Genomic DNA, 16772 nt, shown 5'->3' with positions numbered 1-16772 from the left:
CCACCATCATTATTCCGATGCAATGTGTGCTTATACATTAGTCCGAAATGTGTGACTCTTCCCAGGCTTTACAAAACTACCAGAGTTTTCTACAAGCCGCCAGAGGATAACAGTAAAAAGGTCAGATAATTCGGACTAACTTATATATCTATTATGTAATACTATTAACATTATTGGCTAGTCAGATGTTTATTCAGGGATATTTGCACTACGCATTGGTGTAGGTATTTATTTTATTATAAACGTAAAAGTTATTGATATTGTATTAAACAACGTAATGTGTTTATTTGAAATATGAATTGTCAAAACCCAAGTAATGTGTTTATTTAAAATATGAATTGTCAAATCCCAAGTAATGTGTTTATTTGAAATATGAATTGTCAAAATCAAGTAATGGGTTTATTTAAATATGAATTGTCAAAACCAAGCAAGATTTTAATGTGTTAATTTCAAATAATGTGCTAATTTCAAACATAGGTTGTCAAAACCGCAACAATATTTTTTTGATGAAATGTCCCCTCGAATAATTTGGCTTATAGCCTTCGTCTAATCAATTATTGTGTGTTGTGAGACAGAATTGGAATATCAAGAAATTATGGAATGCTACACCCGACAAACTACTTACTGTTAAATAAGAAAAAACAATTATGGTGATCCATTCTGCAAATGCTAAAACGGCTGTTTTCTTTCTATTCTCTTTGGAGAGAATAAGAACTTTGTGCTAATAATGAAACATGATTATTTATTAATTTGTACAAATTTGATGTATTTCAATAAAAATGTTAATTCAATCCCAGTTATTGTTTTGCTTTTTACGCCAACTTAATGAAATTCACAACGATGACATTTCTTCTTAAATTAGGAACCCCGATGAGAAAAAAACTTGCCGATGATTTACAACCAACAATAACACTACATGAAATATGGATCGTTGATTTGATATAACCGATCATCCAAAAGATAATCGGGTTGATGAAACCTCTAACGCCACGGTACTGTAATCTATGCAACACAGTTTAAGGAGCTGATGTGCTGTGTAGACAACATTCCCACGGTGGGATGGACCAGTCTTTCCGTTTATATCTTTCAATTTCATAGTTATAGTGTGTGTCGATAAGTTGGAGTGAAGGAACACAAAATAAGCATTTTTTGGTTAGATCTAAATTTCGAACTACATGTAAGAGTAAACCTTATGTCGAGGACACACCATTAATCATGAATTTAACTACTCTTCGTTTCCTCCAAGTTCACTCACGCTTTCGATTTAATGAATTCCACCAATACAGCATTTGTACCTAACACGAATCACTTCGCATACCAGTACACACAGAGCTAGAAATAAACCTATAGCAATGATGTAGAACGCACTTTGTAATGACAACAAGTCCACAGCGTCTGCATGTGTCTGAAGACTTCCCGCACAATAGCTGGTTTTAGGCCACCATCTTTGTTTCCATATTTGTAAAAGACCGCTTTCATATATCTGAATCATTCTGTAAAACAAATAAAGTATTGTGGAAGTTATGTGGGTATGAAACTTGTTACTTTAAGTAATTCTGCTTAATATAAATAAAAATGAAATGAAATGAAGTTTAACGGCCTACTGTTCTGCTCCTAACCTGGGCTAATAAAGACGGGCATACGCCATACAGTGTGTTATGAGGGAAATTTTGCCCGGGCAGCGGCCCTACGGCCTCCTCTTATATCGAATTCCAACTGCCAAGGGATCTTTTACGTACACGCCAATTTGTACACGGGACCTCGGTTTTTCGTCCCATCCGAACGACTAGACAGCTGTCCTTGTCAGGCCCTCCGTCCTGCATCACTGAGAAGGGGAAACCACGCCGGAAAATCGGGATGAATTTTCTCGGCCAATGCAGGGATCGAACACCCGACCTCCAGGCTAGCGAGCCAGCGTCTTACCCACTTAGCCACGTGATCCCCTGCTTAATATAAAACAGCTATTAGTAAGTCAAATAACAACGGTATAGCAGACATGAAATGAGGTTTAACGTCCTGTTTTCTGCACCGGCCAGGCTTATGAAGACGGGCATACTCCACATAATGCGCTACGGCCTATTCTTATTTCGAATTACAATTGTCAAGGGTTATTATACGTCTACGCCAACGTATACAAGGGACCTCGGTTTTTCTTCCCACCCGAGCACCACTGACAAGGGGGAAACCACGTTGGAGAACTTTCTCAGTAAACACTGGGATCGAACCCTGAACATCTGGTATATGATCCAGTGCCCTTCCCACTGAGCCACCGCGGCTTCAGCGATAGCAGTTACTTTTTAAATGTCATTTAGTAACTGAACACATAAAACTAAACACATTAGTTATATGGATAAACAATTAATGTATTTTAATCGAAACTAGCTACTCCGGATTTTCAGTATTTGAAACCAATAATATATATTCAAAAAGTCTATAAAAATCGCCCGAAGGTTTATTACCACACATGCACAGTTGACGGGGCGAAAAATGCTATAAATATCGCCCAGTCGTTTAATACTAAATAAACGGTTCATCTCCAAAATGTCAGTAGGCAATTGGCGTTCAACTGATGCCCATTTCTAAACCATGTAAACATTAATTTAAGGTGAATTTAACATGAAGTATGACTATGCAGACGTGGTTGAATATGTGAAGAGAGTTGAACTATCGACATCTTGCTTACAATAGATTCAATCGAATAAATTCGTACTTACTGACTAGTGAACATGTCTAAGTATGGAGAATTGTTAGGAAGACCAAGGGCGTAATGATTAGGAAAGAATTTTTCTGGTAACAGACTGATATTACAGGCGTATTTTGACCAAGCGGCGAGAACAGATCTATCAGTAATTACTGCGTAGTCGCCCTGTAACACTTTCTGTAGATGGCTTGTCTGGCTTGGATCAAGAACATCCGGGTCATATCGGTAGAATTCAAGCAATTTCCTCCAAATATGCTGGTAAGTATCTATAGATGAATTCTACAAAATATAAATAAAAGATTTTATATAATCAAAAATGCTGTATTAACAATGCACATAGTACTGGAAGGTCACAACCTTATATAAGCGCCACCAGGTGGGATCACCAAGGTACTTAATATTCAATATATTATATTGAGGTTATCATGTGTTATCAAAGACGTGAGATTCGATTTCATTCAATCGTTTCCCGACTGCCATTCTATACTTAACATAATACATTACCATTTAGAAACGGTCTTGCTATTTTTATGTACCAATGCCATATTATATAAGACAGAATTTCCTACCCATGAATCCTACCTGAAACAAGGTTTCTGCAACACTTCCACCCATAATGCCCCATTTATACGTGTCTTGTTGTAACATCCCTTCCAATGTCTCGAAAGGAAGTTTATCTTTAGTTACTGTTAGAAAAGCTATAAGGTTACCACTGTAAGTTGCTGTTGATACGATACAAAACAACCACCTGCAAATATAATAAGAAATGGGGTTCAACGTCTTACGATTCTGCACCAAGCGGGATAATGAAAAAGAAAAAAAGGCATGTGTCAGGCTCTACAGCCTGTAACTGTTGAACTACATATGTCATGTCTTTTCTTGTCAGAAGAAGAATATACAAGACTATTGTTGTGTAAAACATATAATAACAATATTGTCGTTTTAAGTACTTACCAACAGCCTATAATAACACGACTTGCCAAGGTAGGTGGTACCTGAACGCCTCCTGTTAAGTACATTTTCAGTAAATAAAAACATTTTGGTTACATAACACTAAGGAAAGGTTTGCTATATATTAGGAACTACCTAAAGGACCATATTCGTGTTAGCCATTATAACATATTGTTAAAAAGTGGCACCGGTTGTATTTCAAACCACTTCTTTGTTTTAATTCGAAACACGAGAAACAATAAAATAAAAAAAAAGGATTCAAAAGTCAGACTGGAAGTGGCTGAAACCTTTAACCATGTTAGTTCGTGAATTCTAATCCGGATTTCAAAGTAATCCCATTTTCGTTTAGCCGATCAAATTACGGAGTCTTTAAAATCAGGAATATTTTGATTTTTGTGTATTTTCAATCGCCTTCTCCTTGATTACGCAACATCAATATGATTTGTTTTAATTCCCACTTGTGCTGTTGTATAACAGCCAAAACATTTAATAGTTTTACAAAGGAAAATGTTTTTTTTGGTGAAATAAACACATCCCATAAATAAACATTTGGGTGTATCAAGAAAACATATCCCTAACTTACCGTGTGCCAATAAAGCACCTAAAAGATACCATAATGCGCTATCTAATTGAAACCGTTTTCTCATCTGGTTTTTCCTTTCATAATATGGATTGAGTCTTTCTATAAGGTATAGAAACACGCTGGTAAAAACTAGAACACCACATATACACAATAACACCTGCCATGTAAACGGAGCTAATAAAGTATACCATTTTTGTAAGCCCGCGTCTGGTTTCCTTAAGAAAATGCCAGTAGAGTCATAGAAATATGGAAAACTAAAATCCATAACAGTTTCTCTGGCGTTAGAGACTGTGATGGCTGCCACAACAAGGTCGACTTCCTGTAAATATATTAGAAAAATCGTTATATCATAGACATTGAAACAGTAATACAACAGCTATTAATGTCTGATTTCTATGTAAAATGAACCCCAAAAGCAGTGACGGATTTGCAAGCCAGACAGGATTCCTGGATGTGTCTATCACGTACGAACAGTCATTGCTGACCCCGCGTCCATATTAAGAGGGTTTTTTTCTAAACGTAACTTTTCTTCGGAAATAACAGACTTGGGATAACATTACTCTCTAATACTTAAATATACCGGGGAAAAACATATCTTCATAACATAGTATTGCACATAGTAAGGGATCCGGACTAGTGACATATTGATCAATGCGTCGATCAATGCACAACTGTGGTAGAAAATAGAATAATAAGATTAAAATAAACAATATTATAATCAAATTGACATGTCAATAGATTAACAACCCATAAGGGATTAAACGATATAATAAATAACATTATAATAATAAAGAAAACCATGGATGAAATTAACATCGTTACCGAATGCCGACCTGCAAAATGATGGCAGGTTAACTTATACTTACTAGCCAGTTAATCTTAAAGTTATTAATTTCAGAAACATTAATTTTAGCGACTGGCAGATTATCACACTAGTTATAATAGTTGTTTTGCACATTACTCTTCTCCATTGTGCATAATATACAAATGCATAATAGAACTTAGCATATTAGAACATATACCTTATATAGGATCTACGACGAAGCTCATTTGCATACGGAAAAATGTCCTGACTAGGACGGAAATTGATAATTTACGCGACCAATCTACAAGGTCAAGGTCAGTAGAGGGGACTGGTACTCATATTTACAGACCTTCGGAAAACGATCAATCAAATGTTCTGGTCCGACTGGGCTAATTAAAACGGGCATACACCATTCAGTGTGCTATGGGGGGGGGGGTGCCAGGGCAGCGGCGTTATATACGGCCTACAGTACTCTCGTATCGAAGTCCAACTGCCAAGGGACGCCAATGTGTACACAGGACCTCGTTTTTCGTCCCATCCGAACGATTAGACAGTTTGTCTTGTCAAGCCCTCCGTTATGCATCACTGATAAGGGGAAAGAAAAACGATTGAAGTCGGGTGGTACGAAACTCTATTAAATGACGTGGGGGGGGGGGGGTATTTAAAGTAACCGTACATGTACCTGTCTCAATACGAATTTTAGATATCATGTTACGTATTTCTTTTCAAAAATTTAAATAATTTTCTGGCACATTAATATTTACATACTTTGAAAAAATGAAATGAAATGAAATTGTATTTAACGGCCTACTGTTCTGCTTCGACCGGGCTAATGAAGACGCGCATACGCCATACAGTGTGCTACGAGGGGAATTTTTCCCGTTCAGCGGCACTATGGTCTACTCTTATATCAAATTCCAACTGCCACGGGATCTTTTATGTGCACGATAATGTATACACGGGACCTCGTTTTTTTGTCACATCCGAACGACTAGACAGCTGTCCTTGTCAAGCCCTCTTTCTTGCACCACTGACAAGGTGAAACCACGTCGGAAAATTCCGATATTTTTTCTCTGCCAATGCAGGGATCGGACACGCGACCTACAGGCTAGCGAGCCAGCGTCTTACCCACTTAGCTACTTACTTTGAAAAAAAAGATAAAAAGATTAATGTTGAAGTGAAGGGGGTTTGGGGGCGTTATGAAGTAAAAATGCGGGGCTTATCGAAGGCTCGGATTAGCCATATCCAGCGCATGCTTTCACAGAAGTCATGGTCATCCAGCGAATCCCTTTTTGCATGTTAGCTTGATTCGCTCTTATTGCATGTTAAGCCGACTTTTGTGTGGTGATTTATTGTATACCAGCTTGATCTCTGCCCATTGACCCAATCTGTTTCACAGAGGATTACGAAAGTCTTCTAATATGTCTGTAAAAGCTGACTACCTTCAACGCGTGACGTCTCATCACGCGGCGTCAATCATTGGCTCAATGGCGCGTGCATTGTTTACATAAGACGTTACTAGTTCAGGCGGAATGGGGTCTTTTACTCATTTTAATACCCATTTACACTAAATAGGAAATAAATTTACCTACAAATACGCCAAACATCTTTATTTATTTTTCTAATACATAAAAAAAAAGTGTTTTAGAATTTAATTTGTCGGAGGAAAAAAGTTAATATTTGTGGCTCATTAAGTCGCATCGATGTCATCCTTATCGGTGATTGTCGCGGCCTGCTGATCAGTGTGCCATTGACCTTGTAGATTGATCGCGTAAATTATTCATTTCCGTCCAAATCCGGACCTTTTTCCGTATGCAAATAAGCTTCGTCGTAGATCCAATATAAGGTATATGTTCTACTTTGCCAAGTTCTATTAAGCATTTTGTTTATTATGCAAAAATCCAGAATGGAGAAGTGTAATGTGCAAAATAACTATTATACTGTTTTTTAATATTGAAAAGTGTATTTTGTATTTCAACACTGTGACAATGGTATTGTGGAGCAATAGAAATTGCAAATTGTAAAACTAAAATACGTATTTTGAACTGCTAACATATGCAGTTGAACATTGAAATAATATTGGCAACGTTATCCTTCCATAACAGACTGCATCGCACTTAACGATATTCTACTGACACTACTGGGACTAGAACCACCGTCTAAGTACTTCCATATTCAATATGCCTTCATAACCTATGGAAAATATTTTACCGATCTTGCCAACTGTCCAATCAAACCAGTCCATCTTCCGTCCTTCATAATACCCCATTCTTGATCTGGTGGTTCAATTAACTGAAAACTGCATAGAAAAAAAAAGAGAAATGAAGTTATTATATTTTATTAAGTAATTATTTACTCATGATACACATCGTAGTATTAAAAAAGGGCGTTTGTTTGTCATGCACAGGGAGCATGGATCATACCGTGTGGCTTTGTATAATCACATTTTCAACAAATTTTTCCACACCAATGATACAAAAGGCTTCTTTTAACACTGTACTCCAGTCGGTTTGACATCAGTAGAATATCACATTTTTCTTTCTGATATCTGCAGATTTGACCTTTATTTGACTTTTGTATATATTTAAAGACATGTTACCTCGGTGCTACTAGTGTAACAAAATGTATGCAGATAACAATACATTAAAAATTATTAGTACGCCCACAACACATAATATAAGAAAGAAATACTTAAAGTAGCTAAGTCTCTAACTCAATATCAAGTCTTACACGTTGAACATACGAATTATTTGTCAATTCAAATCAACATTGATGTTGTGATCTTACCAGGAAAAGGTAGGCTTCTGATATCCAATATTTAAGACAAAATAAACATTTTACCATTGGTACACGAAACACGCACCTCAGTGCGTTTCAGCGTCATTTTCAACAAGTGACCAGAAAGAACGAGGCTAGACATATTCCACAACTCCTGTCAAACGGTGACGCCATATCTTATCTGCAGAGCATGCGCGATAGACTGGAATAACCAGACGCTAGAAAATGCTATTCGGCTGAGACTCATGCCGTATTTCGCTGGACATAACTGATTTGAAATTAGAGTCAAAACGGAAACAATTGAATGCAAAATCAGTTTATATACAATCAGATTACATTCTTATATGCGTTGCGACCCATTTGGGTCAATTTCTAGGTCTCAAATATTAGCGATTTAGATATATTGAATTAAAATATGGTAGATGTGTGCTGCTCTCTATTAGTAAGTGCAGGAGGACCGCCCTACACGTAAAACAAAAATATACAAGATAAACCTGCGAACAAAACAGAAAATAGACATTGCACCAAATAAACAAATATCAAATCAAGTGAATGGATCCGGGGGCCAGCCGTAAGCGTCCACTGCCCTGTACAGTCCCGGGCCTGTAGTGACACAGACATCACTCAAATTTGAAAACAATCAGGAATACAAAAAAGACGTAACAGAAATAATGCGACCAATCTTGACAGCGGTCGTCTCCTCAATAAGCTCACTACCATTTTGTTGTCCGCGAATATTTATTGATGAATCTGAGACGGGATATTATTTATCAGCGTTGGTATTTTGGTGTTAAACAACCCGAGAACATATTAGCGTGGATTAAGCCGTGAGAAATTGGACGCATCGTTAGTTTGAAAATAGTCAATGACCAGAATGGTAGACATATTGCTATAGAGTGTAGCGTTGCCTATTTGCTACACACACATTTCCGATATTTCTAAGTGACTGCTACAATAGTAATGACATTTTATGGTTTGAAATTAAATAATGTTTCAGATTCATAGCCATTAAGACAAGTTGTTTTCAGCAACAAATGTAGCCATATACATACGGTTATGTAAACTAAAATGAGATGAAAGGGAGGATAACGCCAGAGAATTGAAACCGTTAAGAGTTATTTAACACGGAACCTTGAATTTTTGTCCCATTCGAACGACCAGACGTTGTTCTTTGACAGGCCATCCGCCCTGCACCACAGAGAAGGTCAAACCACACTGAAAAATCTAGGGGGTGGGGGAGGTCGGGGAGGGGACTTTCTTGGCCAACACCGGGATCGAACCCTTGACCTTCTGGTGAGTGACCCAAAGGCCTCCACAGTGGTTCTTTAGGTGGTCGAAGAGATCAAAGGCATATATTTTGTTATGTTAAGTTAGTCAATAAGTCAGTACCTGAAGTTGAGACTTGTGGATAACTCCTTTAATAAATCATAACATATACCACTGTATGTAGTTTTATTACCACGCCTTTCTTTTATAATAAATGGCCACCACTGCAATTATAAATAATTTCAACATGGTTAGATTTATTAAGGTAAAGGAAATCGAGGATTGTGACTGAACATGTTTTAATAAAATAATTTACATCGCATATTTTGGAATGAAGAAATCAATATAATTTGGAACAACAATGATTATAAGTAACAGGTGAAGGGGTGGGGCGAAGGTTTTAAACGTTTAATGTCTTACCTCCATCGTAGACACTACGAACATTCTATTGTTGAAGTTGAAATTATAATTAGGAAAAAGATTATCAACAGTAAAGACCTCGGATAATTCTCTGGTATATGTTCTCCATAGTAAAGTTGATAAAGTAGGGCTTTGTGAAACTGATGGTGTGTTATTAAATACCTATAGAGAATAAAACACAAAACAATTTAAAAACATCAGTATAACTGAGCTTAGCAAAAGAGAACCAACAGCTCACATATTACGGTAATCTCATAAAAACTCAGGTCCTATCTCGGTCGCTTTGTTTTTGTAGTTCAAAATTCCGTTTTACTTGCCTTCACTACACAGGATCCGGAAGCGTTGTTAAATAACCCGCATTCTGGCTGATGTGAGGGATTAACTGATCAACTGGGGGTGGGGGGAGGCGACCTTCGATCTAACAGTGTATTAATAAAACCGTTATCTAACGCGTAGTAAAGACAATAAACAACGTTTCATCTGTAGATGGACCGCATCCCTCCAGGATAATCCAGTCCTAAATCTTAATAAATTACTTTCTCAGTTAAAGATACATTATGGGAGATTAGATAACGAGTTGGCAGTTCTCACTATAATAGTTAAGAACTAGATAATGTAAAGCCAATTTGCTAAAAAAATTCAGTCAAATTGATCCACTATGAACCAAGAAATAAGCGATCGATAGTTCCGCATAGCCTCGGTCATCATTACTAAAGTCGGTACGATTATCCATTTAATCGTTAAATCGAGAAGGAAAGTTATGCAGCAAATCGGATCATAATCCAACAATTATCGCAGGTTAGCGTTGACATCGAGAGTTGATTATGGTCTGGATACGTTAATTAATGTCTAATTAATAGTTTATATAACATTTCAGGCCTAAAGAAAAACCTACAATAGGCAGATTTAGCTCTTGCATAATGTATGTTTAACCGTTCCGACTTCATGATGATTTTCAAAAACACCGAAAATTACCGGAAATTATCTATTGTTAATAGCAATCTGTTTCACAGAGGTATTGCGAAAGCCTTAATATACCTCTGTATCAGATAACTGACCTTTATAAGTGACGTCTACTACGTGTGACGTCACATCACAAATCGTCGATCATTGGCTCAATGGCGCATGCATTGTTTACAAAAGATGTCGTGGCGTAAACTGGACCGGGCAGAACGGCACATTTTATATACCCATTTACACTAAATAAGAAATATATCTTTATCCAGATATACTTTAAACACCGTTATCTACTTTTCTAATACTTCAAAAAATGTTCTAGAATTTAATTTGCGTAAAGAAAAAAATATATCGCGAGCTAATTAACCCGCAGTGATTGTAATTATATCGTGAGCCGAAGTGATTGTAACGGTTTAGAAAAAAATCACTGCTGATCAATGTGGGGTAATACCGGTAACGATCGAAAGTTGAAAATCGAAACGATATATAAATCAGATTGGAAAGTGGTAGGCAAAAACAAAATGGTGGGCTATAGTAAGCGTAATATTGATACATTAGTACATTGTTTATCTTTAAAGCTCACAAGACAAGACAAAGTATTGTTTATTTAATCATTAATATTGTAAAACTTACGTTCAATACATGTTTTTTTAATTGTGTTACATTAGTTAATAGTGTTGAACAGTTGTCTGTTGAACTCCTTTCGTACAGGTCATATAATATCTTGATTATATCCTGAAACAAAACATGGCTTCATAAGTTCATGTATGGAACACAGTGTATTCACGTAGGGAGAGTATAACTGGGAAGGGCCCAGGTCTGGTGACCAGGACTGTTTTTCAAAAATTATAATAATTGTGATTTGACTGGATTACAAATATCAGTCACTTATAGATGTGTTCTTTAGAGATTAATTACGTCACTCATTGGATCCCAAAAACTTATTGTTGACTAAAATGTATGTTGTTTCTAACGATAAAGAAAACTTCAAAAACTGTTTATTAACCCTGTAATAAATGAAAAATATTAACAATAGTATGTATATCTAATGACAGCCATTCAAACAGAGTGGTGTGATTTCATTTGACGTAATAAATATCAAAAGTTATTTGAAAATGACAAACGACGAATATGTCAGATAGTTTACAGCTCCGATTCTCAAAAACCACATATCTGTAATGGATTGATTAGATGCGAATAACGGATGTCCAAACAGAATACACTTAGTTGTTTGTTCAAGTTATAATCTAAAGTTAGAAGGAAACCAGTTACAGTTCACTCTTCGTTGATTTTATCTTTTCTAATGGATTATGAAATTTGGAGAATACTAAGCACTTACCTGTTTTATGTTCGTTTTAGGACAGGTTCTGTTTCTAGGATCAAATACCACTGCTATGTTATCTATATCTATACCCTTTCTTTCTATAAAGGTTTTGTTAACATTAGACTGTAATATCAACCATTTAGACCACAGTTTCAACGCTGTCGTGTTACCATGGTGATTGTCAAATTCATTCGCCTAAACAAGCATAATAACATTTCTTTACAAAGCAATGTGGGTACAACAAATATTATATTTCTTTCCGCTTTTTATAGTTCAAATTTTGTTGTGAGTAGTTTTGCGCGACAGTGTCACTGGAAATACATAAATATACGATAAAAATTTGGATCTATGCTTTAATTGAATGGACTACAGGAGCAAATCGCTTTGATTTAGGTCCTTGATCTAAGTTGATTTGGTTTGTTATTACTGGTGTAATACACTTTATACGATTATATTTTTATGTGGAAAGATTAAATTAAAGTGGGATTGTTTACTGATTACTGAGGTTACTTAAGGACGTAAATATTTTAATGAAGACAGATTTTGATTCCACAAAACAAATTAACATAAATATACTAAGCAGCAAAAGAAACGTCGGGTTGGTATGTTACTCCGAATAGACGCATTGCATAAAACTTGCCAAATGTTTTCAGTGTTTATTTGTAAGCAATAAGGTTCCTTCTCAAATACAGAATTGAACCCAGAAAATGTTCTCAAAAACGCAACCTGACTTCGGAGATGGTAATGTGTTCTCCACGATTTTCATGTAACTCCTGCTGCACGAGATGTTCACCGGGACCAGACCTATAAAATGCACCCCCATACCTGGTTGAATCATTCACACTACAACGTCAGCAGCAGGACACAACTCACGACAGCTCAGAGGAACCAGGCGCTTGGAAGACTCGACGCTGGCCACATTGCCCATGCTGTTGCCAATTACTTCCAGGTCAATGCTCGGACCATCTAGAGGCTTCAGCAACGCTTTCGGGCCACCAACACCACGGATGTTGTGCGACAGCACGTGCAGAATCCCTTCACACAGGCATCTGAGACAGCACGTCAGTACCGATGCAGTGCGCCGACGTCTCACCAGAGAGAACATCAATTGCCGTAGACGTCTACAGTTTGCGCAACAACATCAGAACTGGCGACACAGGCAATGGAGAACTGTTCTGTTCACAGGACCAGAATATGGCGTCGACGTGACCAGCGTTATTCTGAACAATGTGTCATGGAAAGAGACTCATGGGGAGGTCCAAGCATAATGGTTTGGGGTGGAATCAGCCTGAACTCGAGAGTGGGTCCTGTGGTGTTCCAAAATCTTGGTCCTGGGAGAGGAAGCGGCATCACAGCAGCATCGATCAAGCTCTCAGACCCCACGTCATACCACATTTCGTACGTCATCTTAACAACGTTTTCCAGCATGACAACGCCCGTGCCCACACCGCCAGAGTTACCCGGGCTTTTCTACAGCAGAAAGGTGTCAAGGTTATGCACTGGCCAACCCTTAGTCCGGGCTTAAACCCGATTGATGAAATTCAGAGGAGACTTAATAACGTCGTACCGGGACCAAACACAGCCGATGGATTGCGCCAAGCTTTTCTGAGAGTGTGGGTGCCAATGGCGTTCATCAATCGTCTGGTCCAATCCACGTACAGACGCTGCGCTGCTGTTATTGACACTCGCGATGGACACACCAGATACTGATGTATAGACTGTGTACAGACTCTAAACCGTCTCGTAATGTCTTGGAATTGTGATGAATTAATCACTAATGTGTCAACATACTGGTCACAAAAATTTGCTTTGATCCGTTTAGTAAGTCGTTTTCTAGAATGATTTGATTAAAGTGCCTCTCTGATTTTCAAATCGTAGTGACGTTTTTTTTTGTTTTTTTTGCTGTTTACTATACAAATACCTAATCCAAATACTTGCGAGAATTGTCAGGTGGTACAAGAGAAAAGACAGTACATGGTAGCATAGCAAATTGTTCAAACACATGTTTAGAAACAAGCAAACAATTGTGGCTATTTCTCTACATGTTCGCATTTGATTAGCATACATACAATCGCTTACATACCCATTGAAATATATCAACGTTCCTTTAAATACGTTGTCGTTTAACATAAATTACCCCTTTGAGCATGTGATGGGCCTATTTTCAAAATATCCAATTCCAAGAGACCTGTTGGTCGAGATTAAATGAGATTACAAAATTGTATATTCCTTCTGTGAAACGAAACTTTTATGACACTATAACTATAAGGCGGGCGTTTTTATTTGTCACGCCATTTAAAAAAACATACCTCTTGTATGAGTCTATGAGTACAATCGACTGAACACAGAACGATCACATTTAAATTTTTCCCTCCCCTCTTTTGGTAGACCTGATATAGACCAGGGTATGTATTATATGTATACACACTCTTGTCATCCGTATATAACCATATCTGGACATCATCAGACGATAAACTATTTACTATAGAATTAACACTAGATTCTGAAAAGAGAAAAAAAGGTTTAGACAAAGTATTGGTAACGATTTCAGGGAGTAAATGTGACGGCAGATTGTGTCTAAATACAGGTAATCGTCGCATCATATGTCGATCTGATTGGGGGAGTTTCAAGCGCTTTTAAAATAATTTAATGAACAGTCTGTATGAAGTCGACAATGTGACACATCCACATTGTAGTAATAACGTTGATTCACAAATAAATAAATAAAAGGGTACCGAAAAAGAACCATCGCCGATTGACAAAGGCTTAAAAAATAAATTAATAAGTAAATCAACACCTATTGTATAAATTAATAAGCAGTCTACACCTTTTGTATTAATCAATAAGTAAGTCAACACCTATTGTATAAATCAATAAGTAAGTCAACACCTATTGTATGAATCAAGAAGGAATTTATATTTAAAAGTAAACCAAATCAATTAGAATATTATGTTTGAAAGTAAGTTAGCATCAATTTACAAATCAATAAGCAATAATTTACAAAAATTTCGCTCCTTTTCTTTTTCACTTTCTATGGCCCCCACTTAGTACAGATCAGAGTTGTTTGAGTCGAAGGTCACGCCTGGGGCCATTATTGTGAAATATCAACATGGATTGACAAATCAGGATTTCACGATTTTGAAAGTTCAGCAAGATTTAAACAACAGTAAATGTCTCAGGTAGCAAGTAAGGGTTTTTAGTATTAAAACATGTCAGTTCCAATTGATAAATCAAAGAAGATATCAAGTATTAAAAAAGTACGAAAATATAAAACACCGCGATAGTCAAATCAATAATGATTTTAACTTTCGAAATAAAATTACACCTGCAACGATCATCGCCCCACCCCATGTTTTTGTTATTGTAGATACCTGTCTTTTTATCGTAAATAATCAGGACAGTCTCCCACTTTAACTTCTTAACAATATCTACTACTAAACGAGATTCTTGATTCTTCATCTCATCATCAGATGTACACGGTATAAAGTCTCCCCTATATTCTTCATTACTCATCGGTACTTCACATAATAACGAAACTTTTCTGTACGGAAACCAGATTACTTCAAATTCGGCAAAATCTTGAGGAAGAAGATAACGCAGTTCTTCTGTGATGAAAATAATATCGGATGTGTTGTTAAAGTTCTTAACTGAAACACAAAATGAAATCAGCACACGAAAGCAAGATATCCCGATTAATATAAAATATAATTTTAACGTAAATAATTTGTTTATTTTGTATGCAGATTTGTGCAAAGACGCCGGGTTATGTTTTATACCATTCAATGACTACTATACATAATTGTAAATCTTAATGGAACAGATCAATTATGCGACGCGACGTCTTTTGGATATTGTCAATAAAGCTGTCTGTTTATTATTAGAAGGCTTGATCTCGCTTTAACTTCGTACATCTTATCAAGCCCTTCACGTAATACCCTGCATATATTATCGTCATTAATTTCGATTGATTCCTGACCCAGCTGGGGAACTCTTACATTCCTCGATAGAAAATATCATCATGAATACCAAGTCTCGCGCTTTACAGCTAAAATGTTTACCTGTCATAATCGAGTTGCAAAGTTCAAGGTTCGTCCAATGTGGGGGCAAGTTCGGGAATGTCAGACTAGTCTAGCAACGCCTAGATATTGTAAAACTCGCGGTCGTTGCTTCAGGAACATGGCAAAAATTAAGCTTTACAATTACACTTGTAACATGTTAAACTTGTTATTTATTATAACACATGGGAAATCGACGTATCATTGAAATGAAATGAAATGGGGTTTAACGTCGCACTGTTCTGCTCCTAAACTGGGCTAATGAAGACGGGCATACGCCATACAGTGTGCTATAAGAGAAATTTTGCCCGGGCAGCGGCACTATCGCCTACTCTTATATGGAATTCCATCTGCCAAGGGATCTTTCACGTACATTCAAATGTATACACGGGACCTCGGTTTTTCGTCTCATCCGAAGGACTAGACAGCTGTCCTTGTCAGGCCCTCCGTCCTGCATCACTGACAAGGGGGAACCACGCCGGTAAATCTGGATGAACTTTCTCGGCCAATGCAGGGATCGAACACCCGACCTCCAGGCTAGCGAGCCAGCCTACATATCATTGATTTTGTGCCTGACAATTAAGTAAATAGTTTTGTTTTTCGGGAATAATTACACACGTTCTTACCCATAGTGAGTAAATTGAAATAGTTGGTCTTCATTACAGGGATCCACTGTACAACTACATTAGTGACTTGATTAGGAAGGTTTTCAGTTGAATTTAAAACAGTTGGCGGTGAAACTTGTTGCGTTAATGGTTCTTCTTGATCAGTGGTAAGAACTGCTATATAAATAATATATACTCTTCAAAAAAGTAGGGGATATTCAGAAACAATACAAAACTGCTGAAATGCACTGCTGTTTTATTAGAGGTAACCAGTGTATGTTAATAACAGGCCAATTGCCTACACATGCACATAAACAGTTCACATGG

The 16772-nt window shown here is 37.0% G+C and overlaps 1 protein-coding gene across 1 annotated transcript; it reads right to left on the bottom strand.

Annotated features, from left to right (window-relative positions):
* Nucleotides 1–667: 667 nt before the first annotated feature.
* On the bottom strand, nucleotides 668–16470 carry LOC126821527 (glutamate receptor ionotropic, kainate 3). Its single transcript, XM_050549974.1, has 11 exons — nucleotides 16467–16470; nucleotides 14583–14606; nucleotides 11801–11868; nucleotides 9505–9666; nucleotides 9208–9308; nucleotides 7252–7339; nucleotides 4236–4554; nucleotides 3656–3707; nucleotides 3284–3449; nucleotides 2715–2980; nucleotides 668–1493 (listed from the first exon to the last, which is right to left on the bottom strand). The coding sequence occupies exons 1-11, from the start codon at nucleotides 16468–16470 to the stop codon at nucleotides 1265–1267; spliced, it is 1479 nt and encodes a 492-aa protein (XP_050405931.1). The 3' UTR covers nucleotides 668–1264.
* Between the last annotated feature and the right edge of the window lie 302 nt (nucleotides 16471–16772).

The sequence above is a fragment of the Patella vulgata genome, chromosome 5, assembly GCF_932274485.2.
Source record: "Patella vulgata chromosome 5, xgPatVulg1.2, whole genome shotgun sequence".
Classification (NCBI taxonomy): Eukaryota; Metazoa; Mollusca; class Gastropoda; family Patellidae; genus Patella; species Patella vulgata.
This window is presented reverse-complemented; position numbering and strand designations above follow the sequence as displayed.